Here is an 18,455-nt window from a genome sequence, read left to right as displayed (position 1 = left end):
CTGTAATTGCAGTAGGATCCTTCCTGCCTTACTAAGCATTTGTTGTGCCTTGGGCAGCATATAATGCTTTATTAAATCTCAGCATATAGTGCTTTATTAGTCCTAGTTTATATATAGCACAACATTAGTCTAGGAAAATATAGATCTAGAAGTATAACTCTGCAAAATATTTATCGGTTTGTTTATATTGCTTTTGCTATGTTTTTATTACAACCCCAAAGCAGAATAAGAGGAGTAAGGTGAAGAAGAGGTTTCTCTCCTTCCTTACCTCCCATCTTGCAACCCACAATCTACCTATGCTTCCTTGCCTATTCCAAAAAAATGAGATCTGAACATTTTAGCCGCTTTCTGTGGGAGGCTGCATGTTCCCCAAGATTAATTGACATACACCAAAGACATATAAACTATGCAGGGATTGTGTGAAACAGGGAACTAGACAAGCATTATATGAAGAGAAGTGTACATGGTCTGTGAGTCAAACTCTTTCCTTCGCATGATCCTTTAAATATTGAAGTGCCTCTTGAATTAGGCTTCCATGGCTGTTCAATTTCTAATTTCCCATTTTTAAAAATGTAGATCAAAGTCTAGGGAAGAATGCATTTTCCCCAGTAAACTGAAATGTATATGAAAGGCTAAAAAAGATATCATCCATTATTTATTACCCCAGGAGAGTTTAAACTGACTTTTCAACAGGCTTTTAGCACACGTTTGTTTAAATGTGGATGGATTCCCCTTCCATCTTGAGTGAATTTCAGGGCAGGGGCAAACTTGCCATTTATCCTAGTTTTCTAGAAGTTAGGAACAGGGAATATGGCTCTATCTGTGTTTGTTTGAAAGGTGGCAAGAGAAGCCAGCAAATTCCCTGAAATCTCCATGGAGTTAAACTATCCTTAATCAACCACTGTGGTTGCAGCCCTGCATATGGGAGTAGTAAGGGGATTCCTGCCTCCCATCCACCAGTGCTTGCAAATTTCAACAGGTGTTAGTAAAGGAAACTAGGTTCATGGTCCTTATATTAATTTACAAATCCCTGAGCGCCATAGGTCTAGGATGCCTTAGGGACCACATTGGCTCTTATAACCCAGCTCAGTCACTGAGATCATTGGCTGGAGCATTGCTGGTTGTCTCCTGAGTTGGTGAGCACATTTGACTTCAACATAAAACCAAGCCTTCAGTGTTAGCTCACTCCCATTGCAAACACTTCCAGTAGAGCATTGTATACAGGCACTTTCTGTATGGACTTGCAGGCATTTGCTGAAGCCTCTCTTCTTTTGCCCACCAGGCTTATGCAGAAAATTAAGAAAGCGTGCTACTTAATAGACACCTGGTGATCTGTGTGCTGTTCTGGGTTGTTCTTATTACATTTTACTTTTTGTAAACCTCTTTGACTTTTTTTATGAAATTGAAGTATGCAGTTACTTTATAAACAAACTAAACAAGCACTTTTAAAAGCACTGGACAATTATTGCATGCCCAATAAAGTTGAGGTCATGAAAAAACTTGTTGATGTGGTCTTAGCTGTACATTTGTTTCCCAGATTCAATTTTTCATCTGCCATGTGGTTGTAAGTCAGTCACAGACCCAAAATACACCAGCATGCTCACAGTTTCACGCCCTTTCAGTGTCCCTCAGTGATGATGATCTGCAAAGGCATCCATTAATTCCTGCTTACCATTTTAAACATGAAACATATGTCTTCTGAGGCCTGGAATAGGCTGTGGATCCTTTGCCACAAGAACAAACTCTCTGGGGGCGATGGCTGAGGTGGCCTTGGAGGTTGTGCTTTTTTTTGTATTATACCTACCAGCCAACCCCATATGCATGTGAGTGACACAGATATCCCCCCCCCCCTGCAGTCATTTGGTCATGGTGACTATGCATGCCATGGGCGTGGCTGGATGATCTTCACATGGCTCGCCATCACTGGTCTTTTATGTTGCTTTCAAAGTAATGGCAATTTGGCCAGCCCACCACTAGAGAGTTTTATAGTGAGTTAAAATTTGAGAACTGCATTCTCTTTTGCATTTTATCCCCCTTACTTAGGGCCAGGAGATATGACTGACTCTTAAATCTGCTCCTTTCCACTCGTAGGAAATCAATCATTGATGTCCATGTTAGAGGAATTTAGACCAGTGAGATTCTGTATTAAATACCCAGGCTTAGTGGAGGGGCAGGTATTTGTTACAACACCTGTGACAGCTCCTGTTTCCTTCAATAGGTAATAGAGTTTGATGATGGATCCGGATCCGTTCTCAGAATACAACCGCTACGGACTCCACGAGATGAAGCTATTTATGAATGTGTTGCTTCCAACAGTGTTGGAGAAATAAGTGTGTCCACAAGACTCACTGTGTTACGTGGTAAGTGGCTTCCATATATTTACTATTTTATAGATATTTGTTTGCTTTTGTTTTTTTACAGATGGTAGGGAAATGTGTTAACAGAGTTACAGTATACTTGAAAATGGGAAAAGTCTGATCTGTTTTTCACCTAGAAATTGTTCTCTTTCAAACTGAGTTGACATAATGATTACATCGCAATCAGTTGTGCCCTGTGCAGTTGTGTGTAGTGAGTGCAGTTTGTGATATCTTCCTTCCCGGTGCCTGGGATTCGTCCCTACAATAGCTGTTGGTTTATCTCTTCTGCTTTATGGTGGATAGGTTGCTATGTGATCTGGAGAGAAGCTATATTTGATGTACATTCAGTTGCTACTTTCATTTGATGTACTTTCGGTTGCTTTTAATGTATAAATTGTTCTTTCTTCTCTCAGAAGAAATACTGAAGTTCAGACATAAAAAAATAGGAGAATTTAAAATGAAGAAGGGAGCTAGAGCTAAATGCACTCTACGGTTTTTGGATGAATTGGGTTTTCAAAGTGCTGCCCTTGGCATTTTATGCTGTGTGATAGGCATTTATATCAAAGGTAACCTAAGCAAGTTGACACTGACCTTGGCAAAACTATAGAAACAGAATTTATTTACATAATGATGAGCTGTAGGTAGTTAAGCACTTTGGTGAACACAAACAACCTTTCTTTCAGCAATAGGAATGCTTGTCATCTTGTTCTGACTCTTTGTATTTCTTGGTCAATCAGAGCTATCAAGGATGACTTTGAAATAACATTTTGTGCTCCTACCATATACTGTATGTGTTTTGTTTCATGATTCACAGGTGTCATGTGAATCCACTAGAGACAACTTCCTTGTGGTAAATGCCAGAAATCAGATGGCCTTTTATATCTGAGTTCCAGTCTTTAAAAATAAGGACATATATGTTGTTACCTGTGATGCATCTGTAGATACTCAGTGATAACCAAGGAATAATATATGTAGGGGGGTGGGGGTCTTGGAGTTTTGGTTCCCTCCTCCTCTCAATTTTATAGGTATTTTTATTTCATGTCCCTTGAAGTATGAATGGCTAATTTGCTCTTCATCGCTATGAGACATTTTCCAAGTTGTGTATAAACACATAGTTCCCTACTTCCGCCTTTTTGCCATGGTTCATACTTGTGATGGAAATGAACTCTGACATGAAAGGCACAAATACAGGATGGGAGACACCTGGCTTGAGAGCAGTACATGTGAAAAGGATCTAGGAGTCTTGGTAGACCACAAACTTGACATGAGTCAACAGTGTGATGCAGCAGCTTAAAAAGCCAATGCAATTCTGGGCTGCATCAATAGGAGTATAGCGTCTAGATCAAGGGAAGTAATAGCACCACTGTATTCTGCTCTGGTCAGACCTCACCTGGAGTACTGTGTCCAGTTCTGGGCACCACAGTTCAAGAAGGATACTGACAAGCTGGAACGTGTCCAGAAGAGGGCAACCAAAATGGTCAAAGGCCTGGAAACAAAGGCCTTAGCGTGGTTGGCAGCAGATAAGACACAGAGAGAGGTTCTTGAATATTTACAAGCAGTTTATTCTAGAAGCATATCAGAGCATATACAGATACGTCTTCCTCCTTCAGCATAGCGAAGTAAAGTGAATACAATACAATAGCACAACAAACGGAAGTATACATCATGTGACACATTCAACATCCTCTTCCAAGCCTGTTCCTTTTTAATGTGGAACAGAATCTACTATCAAATCCTAACAGGAACGGCTTAGGGAGCTGGGTATGTTTAGCCCGGAGAAAAGAAGGTTAAGGGGTGATAGCCATGCTCAAATATATAAAATGATGTCATATAGAGGAGGGAGAAGGGTTGTTTTCTGCTGCTCCAGAGAAGCGGACACGGAGCAATGGATTCAAGAAAGAAGATTCCACCTAAACATTAGGAAGAACTTCCTGTCAGTAAGGGCTGTTCGGCAGTGGAATTTGCTACCAAGGAGTGTGGTGGAGTCTCCTCCTTTGGAGGTCTTTAAGCAGAGGCTTGACAGGCATATGTCAAGAATGCTTTGATGATGTTTCCTGCTTGGCAGGGGGTTGGACTGGATGGCCCTTGTGGTCTCTTCCAACTCTATGATTCTATGATCTTCAACGTGCTCTGTGTAGGTTGGGCAATGAGGATAGAAAGTGGAAATAAACACAACACAAGGAAGAATAGGGAGAGCACTTTAAGGTTCCTGGTTTTTCCTTGACAGCCATATGATGACTCATATGACCCATATGGTGTCAGGTGTGGATCAGGTAACTGTACTTTGGGAGAAATTGGATGATAAACCGTACAATCTTTGCTGGGCTGATTTGGTTCACAGACTGGGGTGTTCCCCACTGCTGTTTTAGATCCCTGGAAACTTTGCAAATCATATTGTTCATTTGTTTGTTTTTGCTGTTTTGAGATTAATAGATTTGATTAGGTTTTGTTGCTGGCTTATTTGTGCTTTCACCCTGTGTGGAAGACTATGGTGAGATAATTTTAACAGTCCATACAACAGATCTCTATTGTCATTTGCTTTGCACATGTAGTGAACATTCATACTAAACAGCTCTCAAAAGTGTCTCCATAGGTGACGTAAGAATATAGGGTACACTCTGCCCCACTTCTAACTAATCGCGATAAACAACAGTATATATGTTGTGCTAGCTACTGGCCTTGACAACTGTAAAATAAAGTTCCAATATAAAGTTTTTAATACATAAACAAGTAAATAAAGATAAATAATAAGATAAAATACAGTACAACTAATCTATGTCTCCATGATATATTCTCAGTTGCCAACTTCTGACTTGAACTTGTATTTCTAATTACGTATGAAATAAGAGATATGGTAGTCTGCCTGAGCATAGAGCAGGGGGGAGCTGGGCTGTTGTTGCACTTGAGTAGGGCAGACTGCATTTGCCAAATTTCCAGAGGCTAACCAAAAATACCATCTAAACACATGATTTGGGTGCCTGTAACAATCTGAATAACAGAAGAGTTTCATTATTCTCCTGCAATGCATCATTTGTCAGTTGCTGATTTGATGAGCCAGGTGCGTGAAAATAACACAACAAAAAGTGTTTTGTTTTGTTTTTTTCATTTTTGTAAAAGCAGATGTCTATCTCAAAAGCAGAACACACACTGGCTGTGTTTACATATCACAGTAAACCATGGTTAATAGTTCATTGTGAATTTGCAGTTGGCTCCCGTTATGCCTCTAACCTAGTGTGAGTGGAAGCAACAAACCATAGTACCTGCCTTGGCATTATGTCTGTACTAGGGATTGTGGTTTGTTTCACCCCAAGGAAAACATGGTGTGAAACCAAGGTTTGTTTTTGATTTCCTGGCTGTAGTTGAATAATGCAAAGCACTATCCTGAATTGAGATCTATGGCTAATTAAGCATCATGTTTTGGTGCTCCCATTTGTGCTAGAGGAGGTGGGAAGTCAGAGCTAATTCTATATTCACATTACTGTACAGCAATACATACGGTTTACTATGATTTGCAAACACAGCCACACACAAAACAAAAAGCATGTGAAGAGGGACTGTGTGGGGGATGGGGAAAGACTTTAACACCCCCAAGTGACAAATAATTATACCAGCAACTGTGTAGTACTTTGTGACCATAATTAGATAGTTCATTATGATAACATTTTATTAATACCCCATTTTTGAAGATGAACATTCTTTTCCCTGCTGTGAAAATGGTACTTATTACTGCTTTTATTATAAAGTGTTTCTGCTGGAGAGCTCTGCTAGGAACATTAAAGAACAAAGCATAACTTCTTGACAGTTAGTCAAACAGTTGTCTCCCCCCTCTTTAAAATGAATGATTGAAATGAAAACAACTGGTCAATCATAACAATTTTGGTAAAGTGTGGATTACTTGATTTTTTTAAAATTTAAAAAAGTAATCATAATAAGGGACTAGAAATAAATGCATCATTATGAACTAGTTCTCTGGGCATAAAGATTTGTACAGAGAAATTTCTCTCCCAAACAGCATATAATTAGAAATGATTAATGAGTTGTCAGTTTTGTTAGGCTTGAGAGAAAATATGGAACTTTCTAGGGAATGAGATAAAGGAAGCTCATAAATGTAGGCATGGACATTCCCAAATCTGCAAAACACACTTTTGCTCACTGTTGCTCAGTTTTTGAATCACTGTTTATCAAATATGTATTCTAAATTCAGTAGTGGGCTACTCACTGTAGTAGTATCTACTGTGGGATGCCAAATGGGATTGGATTCAGAAGAACACTCCAGGCTGTGTAGTGGAGGGAATAGGAGAAAGTGTAATGGAACTAATAATTCTCACAAATGTGCCATTAGCCAGAAAATATTATTATCCTTGCAAAATTAATTCTACAACAAAGCAGAACTGAGTCAAATGCACCTTCCTGTGTCAGGACTCCTCATGTCTCTTATTGCTGCTAATTGTGCCTCTGCAATGCATATGTTGTTGTTGTTGTTTAGTCATTTAGTCGTGCCTGGCTCTTCGTGACCCCATGGACCAGAGCACACCAGGCACGCCTCTCTTCCACTGGCTCCCGCAGCTTGGTCAAACTCATGTTAGTCACTTTGAGAACACCATTCAACCATCTCGTCCTCTGTCGTCCCCTTCTCCTAGTGCCCTCAATCTTTCCCAACATAAGGGTCTTTTCCAGGGAGTCTTCTCTTCTCATGAGGTGGCCAAAGTATTGGCGTCTCAGCTTCAGGATCTGTCCTTCCAGTGAGCACTCAGGGCTGATTTCCTTCAGAATGGATAGGTTTGATCTTCTTGCAGTCCATGGGACTCTCAAGAGTCTCCTCCAGCACCATAATTCAAAAGCATAAATTCTTCAGAGATCAGCCTTCTTTATGGTTCAGCTCTCACTTCCATACATTACTACTGGGAAAACCATAGCTTTAACTATATGGACCTTTGGCAAGGTGATGTCTCTGCTTTTTAAGCTGCTGCCTAGGTTTGTCATTGCTTTCCTCCCAAGAAGCAGGCATCTTTTAATTTCGTGACTGCTGTTACCAGCTGCAGTGACCATGGAGCCCAAGAAAGTAAAATCTCTCACTGCCTCCATTTCTTCCCCTTCTATTTCCTAGGAGGTGATGGGACCAGTGGCCATGATCTTAGTTTTTCTTATGTTGAGCTTCAGACCATATTTTGTGCTCTCCTCTTTCACCCTCATTAAAAGGTTCTTTAATTCCTCCTCACTTTCTGCCATCAAGGTTGTGTCATCAGGATATCTGAGGTTGTTGATATTTCTTCCAGCAATCTTAATTCCAGTTTGGGATTCATCTAGTCCAGCCTTTCGCATGATGAATTCTGCATATAAGTTAAATAAGCAGGGAGACAATATACAGCCTTGTTGTACTCCTTTCCCAATTTTGAACCAATCAGTTATTCCATACCCAGTTCTAACTGTAGCTTCTTGTCCAACATAGAGATTTGCAATGCATATACATAGCACTAAAATAGCAGCTATCTAAATAAATGTAGGTCAACGCTGGTACAGGCATCCCCCCCAACGCATGCAAGGTTTCCATTCTTGGCCCCCGCACACATAAGTGAAATCATGTAAAGTGAGGAGGACCCTTTAAATGCCCTCTCCATCATTCTCTCTTCAAACCAAAAATAATGTATCCAAAAATAGACACAACCAGAATTCAAGCTCTGGGGCTGGCGGAAGGACACATGGGAATGTGGCTGCTGCTGCTGCTGCTTTGCTACCCCACACATCAGCTGTTAGGCGGGGAGGCTGAGCAGCCTAAACAAAGCCCTGTTATTCCTCAGGTCTCTTTGGGGCTTCCTCCGCCATCACTGACATCCTCTTTGGGCTCTGGGGAGGGTCTCTTCATGAGCCACAAGGACTCTCCAGTTCCCTCTTGCCATTTCTGGGTTTGGTTTGAATTATTTAATTATTTCTTGGCACCGCACTTGCACTCAGCTACAGGCGAGTAGAAGATGCATAAGTGGGGAGAAAATTAAGGGACAAAGTCCATGGAAATATGTGGTCGAGGGATTCTTGATTATCCCTCTGAAGTCCAAGCAGTTTGGTTTTGCTGCACAATATGCGATACCATTTTAGTGTATATCGTGTACAGACTTGTGTACAATTATGTCATTATCGTGCTATACAAAGTAGTCTTCATGTGAAAATTAGGAGTGCAATCTCTATATAGATTATTTCAAGAAAGAAAAAATGCTGGACTTGTTTGCTGCATCTCTCTAGGAGAAGAGTTAGTAGTTTTTTGAACACGTGTATGAGTGTGTTTTGCAATGTCTGTTGTTTCCCCGCTTTTCTCCTATTTTATTTGGCTTGCACTAGAATGTGGTCCCAAATGACTGTATGCCTCATCAGAGTTATTACTATGCAAACAGAATAAATAACACGGAGCAGGAAAACAGCTGAACAGCAAGTCATTTGGAGAGCGCCCAAGTTGCAAGTGGAAGAAGTGGAGCCTTTTGGTGTCAGTGAGCTTATATGCGGGGATGAATTTGTGTGACCCACTGGCAATTTGTGCATGGGGTAAATGGCGTGAAAAAGCATTAGGAAGGCTCGTCTCTATTATTGATGCCTAACTCCTTGAAAAGGCTAGGAAGAAGAGACCAAGAGTATAATGCTAGCTTCAAAATTGCAACAACTCTTGGTTTGGCAAGAAGCAGGATGCAAGTGGAAATTCTCATTTCAATGCAAGCTTTATTCCGATACGGAATGGATAGTGTAGCTGAGTTAAAGCGAGATCATTCTATGTTATGGTCCTATGGTAAGGACAGTAAGTCTTCTCTGTTTCAGTCTGAATAAATTCAGGAGTCTTGGTAGACCACAAACTTGACATGAGTCAACAGTGTGATGCAGCAGCTAAAAAAGCCAATGCAATTCTGGGCTGCATCAATAGGAGTATAGCATCTAGATCATGGGAAGTAATAGTACCACTGTATTCCGCTCTGTTCAGACCTCACCTGGAGTACTGTGAAGGATACTGACAAGCTGGAACATGTCCAGAAGAGGGCAACCAAAATGGTCAAAGGCCTGGAAACAATGCCTTATGAGGAACGGCTTAGGGAGCTGGGTATGTTTAGCCTGGAGAAGAGAAGGTTAAGGGGTGATATGATAGCCATGTTCAAATATATAAAAGGATGTCATATAAAGGAGGGAGAAAGGTTGTTTTCTGCTGCTCCAGAGAAGTGGACACGGAGCAATGGATTCAAACTACAAGAAAGAAGATTCCACCTAAACATTAGGAAGAACTTCCTGACAGTAAGAGCTGTACAGCAGTGGAATTTGCTACCAAGGAGTGTGGTGGAGTGGTGGAGTCTCCTTCTTTGGAGGTCTTTAACTGGAGGCTTGACAGCCATCTGTCAGGAATGCTTTGATGGTGTTTCCTACTTGGCAGTGGGTTGGACTGGATGGCCCTTGTGGTCTCTTCCAACTCTATGATTCTATGAAATTGGATCTCTCTCACTCTCATACACATGCACACCTACATGGTCACTCCTGTAATATCCATTTTGTGTATGTTTGCAGATAGGATCGTCCTCAGAAGGCAGTCCTTCTTGTGACTGGGCCCCTGGACACACCCCTGACTAAGTAGGTTTCGTTTCTAGGTCTAAGTTTCATTTCTCTAAATAGGCATCACAGTTCACAGCCAATCAGGAAAAGGGTGGGGGTGGTTAACGAATTATATAAGCATCAGCACAAGAGTGCCCTAGGCACTTGATTGGCGCTGCTGAACACCCACCCTACCGCCCTTAGTGTAGGTTCTCGGCCTTGCTTTGGACTATGTGTGAGTCGCCTGTCTTGGGACAGGGGCCGGGTAGGAATTTTTATCCATTTGGCAAATTGGCACTGGGCAATTGGTTTTTTGCCTACCCCCTTAGCAATCATCACAACTTTCCAGGTATGGCGGTTAGGCATTGGCTTAATTTTGTGTGTGGAGGGGAGGTGTGGCCAACACCTGCCCCTCAATGATCAAAAGGTATTCCATTAAAGGAATCTGGGGGTCCCAGATCTCGTCCGAAGTCCGCTTGATGGGCTAGGGCCATGCCGGGATCACAGGAACCTCGCAGTAAGCTTCTGTCGGGCAAAACCCCGATGTTGCTGCCCCGATGGGTTTACCTACATAGGCTATGCCAACTGGGGCAGTAGTCTGTTATAGTCTTCAGCCAATGCCTATGCTAATACCACTCACATTTAATTTGCCATCAGTAAAGTTGTGGCCTTAATGTTACCCATCAATCTTAATTCTGTGTCCATGTGTAGTTATTTCATGGGGGGCTGGCTTGGGGCCTCAAGACACAATATGCTTTTGCGTGGCATTGGGGATGGGTCTGCAGGGTCAGTGAATCTGAAGACCTAAATTGTGTAACGTAGTAACATAGTATGGTAGCGGAGACTCCTTGCAACATCCAGCAGCCGCACTCTTTCCTTTGTTTGAGTCATGGTGACATTTTAGCAGCAACAAGAGTACAGCCAGAGGCAGGGCCGGCCCTACAGCCAGGCTGGGTGGCGCAGGGTGCCATGGCTGCACCCGCCCGCCCGCTGGCCGCTCTTCTGCGCAGCAGTGCCCTCGGAAGCCACATTGCGCCTGCCCAACCGCCTGTCGTGCTGGGAAATGGGACGGGGGGGGCGCAGGAGGGATCCGTCGCACCACGGCGCAAGGGCGCCAGAGGTGCTTAAGACGGCCCTGGCCAGAGGCAAAAATGTGTGGAGGTAGCATGAAAAGTGTGTTGCAGTTCTGACCAAGGGCTTGTTCCTCTTCTGCTGCAATAGATGTGTAACTGGTGTGCAGCTGCACAACTACATTTCTGGGCCTGTAAAACAGAAAAGCCGCCCTTAGCTCCTTTTGGGAGGAAGGGCATATTATAAATCCTAATAATAATAATAATCGTAATAATAATAATAATAATTAATAATAATAACAACTGGGTTGTTCCAATGCACTTTACACTAAGCACTTTTATTCACTGCATAGGCGTTTGATAATGGATAAAAAAGAACAGTATAAATACTTTGATAAAGTCACTGCAGAATTCAGTTCCTAAATATTCGATTTCTATAGTTCTAAAAGGCATTCATATGCTAGATCAGCCTGCTGGTTTATCAAGTACACCATTGCGATGACAGAAAGTTTGTTGAAATGAAAAGTGTGTTTGCTTTAGAGTACTGGAAGTGTTAGCAAAATTAAATGCATATGAAGGTCAGAACAACTCATCATGAGAGCAACAACATTTCCAAACACATCCAATAAAGTTGGGAAAATACTTTCCCAACGAAGTATACGTTTGATATATACTCTTACTTTCCCCCTTCCTCTTTGTGATTCCACAATGAGGGTATCTGCCCAAGTCCAAAAATAATGGGTGGAATTCAAAGCAGCACTAAGAACACTCTGGAAGTGTAAGCATATCTCTTTCCCTGATTGAGCAATCTAAACTTTCTTCCCCTGTGCACTGTACTGGAGGTTCTCCTGAGAGGAAGGTGAAATCCCATTGTGTGACTGGACACCCACTCATGCAACATTGGATTCTTTCTTTAAAGAAGGGAATCACTGTAGCACTTGTACAGGTGAAATTCGGAAAATTTCCGAAAAGTGCATTTTTTAAAGGAACGCAATTTAAAAGGTGAAACCAATATATGAGATAGATGCATGACATGCAGAGCAAGATATGTCAAGCCTTTATTTGTTGTAATTGTAATTATTTGTCATTAGGCGGGTCAATTATAAATGAAATGTAATTAATGAAATGTAATAGCAATGTTTATTTTTGTATTATTGTAACTATTTGTTTTATTACTGTGGAATTTCCAAAAGAAAGCATTTGTAAAAATTAAAAGAAAAATAAAATAATAATAAATTGCATTACTGAAATAAATGCACTTTTCGAGGATATTCTAATTTCCCAAGTTTCACCTGTATGTAGCCAACTCCAATTAGCCAGTAGTCCATTGTCACTTGGTTGGTGATATTTTAAAACAGGGTACCGTGGACAACACTCTTCCATCCTGACGCTTTTTGGAAACCATGGGTTTAAAAGCTACAGTGTTCTGCATGTTGTGTTGGTGCTAGTTTTAGAAATGTGAACAATGTGCATGTTTCAGTGATAACCAGTTGAAGGAATTAAATAGTTTTCCACGGGCATTACAATAAGTGCATTTCTTAGCATATCACAGTTTGCACCTATTGGACTGAGGTCCAAATATGGCCAATTATTTTTAGAAATATGACTTTCAGACTCAAAGGATGTGCATTAATGCATACACCAAGGCGAAAGATTTATTTGCCATGCCATGGTAAGAGAATCAAACATCTAAGATTAAAGCAACCTATCCAAAAAACCCTTTTAATGGATAGTATGGGATTTTATGCATGGCATTAGATCTTATTAAGATAGATTTTATTTTAGGTAATGCAATGTCTGTTCTAAACTGACATCGAATGGTGAAGCTGACTTACCATTCTTCCATTAATCTTTGTTGCACAAAAATACATTAATAAAGCCACTATTCACCAGCTCAATCATAAATGGAATTTCCTCACCCTCCCTTACAAACAGATAAATCATCTTGTGCATAGGTTTCACTGTGACTTAAAATATTCCATTAAAATGATTTACTATCAAACTACTATAGCGGGCCTGCAAGGATATATAGGGTTGCCAGGTAATGGAAGCATGCCATCACATTTTTATTTCCTGAGCTACTTGTGAAATGTAGTATTGATGAAAGCATGAAGTCAACATGGATAGAATAATGAAGACTCATGTCAAGTCAATGTGCTTCATTTTTCATACTTAAACATAAATATAGGGCAACTGTTATTAGATGCACCAAGCTCTGTATTGGGTCAGCCATTTCACGCCCTTTCAAAATTTCACGCCCCTCCTTCTCTACCCCAACCTAAACATGTTAGGAATAGGTGTTTCTAATTTTGTTGAATGGAATTTGATTTTAAGCAGCTATAAGAGTGGCCCGGTTTGCACATGACAGTAAGTCAAACTATGGTGTGCTAGGACCATGTGATCAGGAAGTTGTAGCTATTTTGTTCCTCCATGGTCTTTTTTGCTGCTATGATGGGCTAAACCAATGTTTGGCTTAGCACGATATCCAAAACTGGTATTGTGAGTAAGCTCTCTCCTCACTAACAGTGAGCCATGGCCAGGAACAACCCCTGGCTATATTTTGTCCTGTCTGAAGACATAGGGCAATTTAGTTCACACACAAAAAAGCTACTCTGTGACCTTTTTCAATTTTAAGTTCTAGTACTTTGGTTCTGCTTGTCCCAGGTAAAGCCCACACCTTTTGAAGAAGCTTGACTTCTCTTAAAAAAGAAATCCCCGAAGGCCAAATAAATCCTAGCAATTCTTACACCAACATCTTAGTCACATATTGAGATCCTACTGTCTGATCTGTTTAGGTGTCACTGAATAGAACAGGTGTTATTTCTGAAAATTCTTAATTCGAATTGGCTTCCATGAATTTCTGAACATATCTTCCAATACAGTGGAACCTCAGTTTTCGAATGTAATCCATTCCGGAAGACTGTCCGACTTCCGAAATGTTCGAAAACCGAGGATCAGTGGGCGGTCAACAAAAATCCATTGAAAAAAAGGGAAAACACACAGCAGAAAAAAGGGAAAACACGCAGCAGAAGCCGTTCAACTTCTGAGACGTGTTCGAAAACGGAATCAATTACTTCTGGGTTTTCAGCATTTGGCTTTCAAATCGTTTGGCTTCTGAGATGCTCGAAAACTGAGGTTCCACCTGTATTTGGTGACAGTAGCATGTATCATGACTTCTGACTCCTCTCATGTACTATTTATATGTGCACATAAAGTAAAAGTCTATTCTGGCATTAATTGGTATATTAATTAAACATGTGTAATAATGGTCATGTGCTGTCTGCAATTTTCTCATTAGGCAGGTGTCAATATGCCAGACAACTAATAAGCCCTTGAGGTTTGTTTTACAATCAAGAAGAATATAGTTAAATGTAAAGGGACCCCTGACCATTAAGTCCAGTTGCAGACGCCTCTGGGGTTGCGGCGCTCATCTCGCATTATTGACCGAGGGAGCTGGCGTACAGCTTCCGGGTCATGTGGCCAGCATGACAAAGCTGCTTCTGGCGAACCAGAGCAGCACACGGAAACGCCGTTTACCTTCCCGCCGGAGTGGTACCTATTTATCTACTTGCACTTTGACGTGCTTTCAAACTGCTAGATAGGCTACATTCAGGCTTCTGTATGTTAATTTATTGCTACATGCAGACATATGTATGTCTGTAAGATCCCTACATGTACAGTGGTATGTTTGAGAACCTTGGAAATAGATTCACCACAATGCCATTTTCTCTATGTACATTTATTTCGGTGCACTTTTAATGTGTGGAGATGTTGTGCAATCCTCAACCAAGCTGCTACAGATTTATTTTTAGTTTCACTAGAACTAAATAGATATTTGATTAGGTACGCTCATTCATCCCCCCCCCCCAAGAGTGTTTTGTTATGTTGCTGATGAACTATCAACCATTCCTGTATTAGGTGAATTGCTGTTTAATAGCCCAGAATGGTCTGCTGACTGAGGCTAATGCTTAGGAGCTTTCTGCTTTATAGAATATCTAATGAAAATTAGGTACGCTTGAGGAATTTGGTCTTTGCGAATTCCAATACGCATTGACGTGATCCGCATCTCCCAGACTAATGTGCTGATCGCAACTTAGTTATCCACTCTCAAATGTTCTAACACACTTCTTGGCTCAAAGGACATCAAAAGGATATAGAAATTCTGATAAGAAGTGCTGGCAATCCACCTTAGTGGTGAGGCGCTCCATTGATCCACACAATGGAACGTAGGAGGGAAGGGTAAACAGATGAATCGATATTAATTTTCATATATAAGTAACTTTGCATTAATGTAACATTTTTATATGTCACTGTGTATTTTTGTAATATTTTTGTTTGAGCTGTATGTTGTTGCTTCAGTTTTCTGTACTCCGCTTAAAGATATTTAAAATATATTAAGCGATATAGAAATTAAATAACCGTAATCGTCACTCTCTCAACTTAGCTTATTAGCATGCGCTGCTGGTATGCTGTCATTCTCCATTGTGGGGCTTCCTGTTCAAACATGGGTTTCTCATGGATAATCATATCTATATCTATATTTATTCTGTGTTCACCTGTAGCCAACTGTGTTAATTGAATTATTTAGATTCTAAAAAGCATATGTGAGTTTGCATTCCTGAGGCTATTCAGTCAGAACAGATTATTCACCTGCTTCATCTAGACCTACTTATTTCTTAGGTTAAGTTCTAATTTTAAAGTGTAGATGAAATTAAGTTGTTGATATCTCTTAAAATTCAGCTATTCTAAATGTCCAACCCTTCATTAATTTAAACCTTTTTTTAACTCTATACCAGGCATCCCCAAACTGCGGCCCTCCAGATGTTTTGGCCTACAACTCCCATGATCCCTAGCTAACAGAACCAGTGGTCGGGGAAGATGGGAATTGTAGTCCAAATCACCTGGAGGGCCGAAGTTTGGGGATGCCTGCTCTAGACCCTTGGAGATCAATGGACACTGCCAGTTTAGGTCCATAAATTTCAACTCTGAGTAAAACTTTGTTGACTACAACTCTTATTTTATGTATTTATATTAATACATGGTTTTGAAATAAGACGATAGACTCAATTAATAATAGACCATTTACCTTCAGTTTTTAAATTTTGCTACTTACATTTTTGCCTTCCTTGCTATTACGCTGCACTTGATTTACATTTCATTACATGTACATGGGTCAAAGATTCCCATAGTGGTTCTCCTCTAGTCCTGCTGTTACTGTGGATGGAACAAACCAAAGTTCTGCTTGTTGTATTGTCCAGCTCATGGTTTGCTTTTCCAAACAAAACATGAGTGGTAAACTCAAAACAAACCCTGGTATCTGATTGTGGCTGGTCAGCAACAGAAGTGGGGAAGGAACATCATGGGAACTCTTTTGCATTAAACCACAGTTTGTTTTAAGCTATGGTTTAACATAACGTGTGAACCGGGCCAATGCATTGTGCCAAACTGTGTTCCTTCTGTTGGTGGGAGACATTTGTTTGCGCACTTCCTCTTTTCTCTGCATGTTCCCCACACCATCTGCAGAAGAAGAGTAGGGAACCCTTTGGAACAGTGTGGTGGTAGGTAGCACAAGGGCTGCTGGATATAAGATCTTCCCATCAGTAGACAGACATAACATAATAAACAGTTCAAATTACAATTTCATATGTTGCAACGAAGAGCACAATAAAGGAATTCAGGGTTAAAATACGGAGACAGAATTTTAAATCACAATAACCACTCTGTAAAAGTAATTTAGGTGAACCAACTGACTCCTAGTTGCTGTTAACAATACAGTCACCAGCTTCACATAGCCTCACATTAGCTTCAAAGAAGAAGTAAATGCATCTCCCCATTTAAGCATTTTATTGAGCCTTCTATCTGTTGTGCTGATGTTTCTTATCGAACTGGTTGAAATCATAATTTGAAGCATCTGCCCAGGATTGATTCTTATTATGTATAAAAGTAATATGAATAAATAATAAGAAGCAAGGTTAAAAGTATTCCTTTTTTGGCACCTTAGAATTGGCACTAGTCCCATTCCCTTCTATTTTGCATTAGGAGGGAAAAAAATCCTTATTTGGCGCTTTTCAATTTTTAGTAACTGCATGAATAACTTTGACAAAAGTCTTCTAAGTGCCTTATTGATTTTCTTTACATCAGTCCCTTCCATCCTGCCAAAACCAAACAGCGGAGTGATTATAATTCATTAAAGATCTTGGCTTAACTGAATCTGTGTGTACAGCCTTTGTACAAAGCATTCACTAGAAATGTAGGCAGTTGTATGTCAGTTCTCAGATTCTGAGCATCAAGAAGGATGGCTGATGAAAACTTTGTAACTGATGGAAAGTTTATCAAAAGCCCTTAGCATCTCCATTTGCCATAAATGTACACTTACCATAAATGCATACATCAGCTAACATTTTACTATATTTATCTTACCAATGATTGCTGAAGACGGGAAACTTATTTATCTCTTAGTATGAACTGAGACTAGGGACACAGGTGGCGCTGTGGTTAAACCACTGAGCCTAGGGCTTGCTGATCAGAAGGTCGGCGGTTCGAATCCCTGTGACGGGTTGAGCTCCCGTTGCTTGGTCCCAGCTCCTGCCAACCTAGCAGTTCGAAAGCACGTCAGAATGCAAGTAGATAAATAGGAACCGCTACAGCAGGAAGGTAAACGGCGTTTCCGTGTGCTGCTCTGGTTTGCCAGAAGCGGCTTTGTCATGCTGGCCACATGACCTGGAAGCTATACGCCGGCTCCCCCGGCCAATAATGCGAGATGAGCACGCAACCCCAGAGTCGGTCACGACTGGACCTAATGGTCAGGGGTCCCTTTACCTTTACCTTATGAACTGAGACTACTATCTGTGTCAATTGCCTTCAAGAGTAGCTGGGGGAAGGTTTGGGAGATATTACTGGTTCTTGCTTACACCCTGTTGTAACTGTGCTAGCCACAGATAGTGTGAGTCCCGGTGATTTGAAACAGTTTCCATGGGCAAGACTAGTTTCCTCTGGATGGGCACCATTTTATTGAGTAAAAAAATCAGCAAAAAATATAAAAGAGAGATCAGGAATAGCAAACACAACAGAACATACCTGTCCACGACCCCTACTGGTCCTGTTCCATGTCCTCCTCAACCATTTTTGCTTGGAGTGGATCCTTGTACCATGATTTTGCTCAAAGGAGTCTTGGTGTTCAAACCTCTGTTTTTCGCGTGGCTGCAATGTAGGCTACTGGAGAAAGATATGATCCATTTCCATTCCTCCACCAACTTTTGCTTCTGTTTTTCAGCAGCTTTTACCTCTGGCCGTGTCTGCCCCTGGCACACAGGCCTTGGAAGGTTCTTCTTACAAGAATACAACCCTTGGGCTGAAAAAAGTTTTTTCCCAACCCCTGAAATTATGATTTTAAATATCCTCTGCCTTCTTTTCATGCATCAAAGCATGGCCTGTTAAATTGGCCAATGAATTTACAAGGTTTAAGAACTGC

At 40.9% G+C, this 18,455-nt stretch overlaps 1 protein-coding gene across 4 annotated transcripts in view; it reads left to right on the top strand.

Annotated features, from left to right (window-relative positions):
* PTPRD (protein tyrosine phosphatase receptor type D) overlaps nucleotides 1–18,455 on the top strand; it is a 376,490-nt gene that overhangs the window by 139,394 nt on the left and 218,641 nt on the right. For all 4 annotated transcript variants that reach the window (XM_035140530.2, XM_060268732.1, XM_035140525.2 and 1 more), the window contains exon 4: nucleotides 2,219–2,360. In XM_035140530.2, coding sequence (XP_034996421.2) covers nucleotides 2,219–2,360 — 142 coding nt within the window. The remainder of the gene's footprint in view (nucleotides 1–2,218; nucleotides 2,361–18,455) is intronic.

This window comes from Zootoca vivipara, chromosome 16 (assembly GCF_963506605.1).
Source record: "Zootoca vivipara chromosome 16, rZooViv1.1, whole genome shotgun sequence".
Lineage (NCBI taxonomy): Eukaryota > Metazoa > Chordata > Lepidosauria > Squamata > Lacertidae > Zootoca > Zootoca vivipara.
Note: the sequence above shows the minus strand (reverse complement) of the source record. Positions and strands in the feature narration are given on the sequence as shown.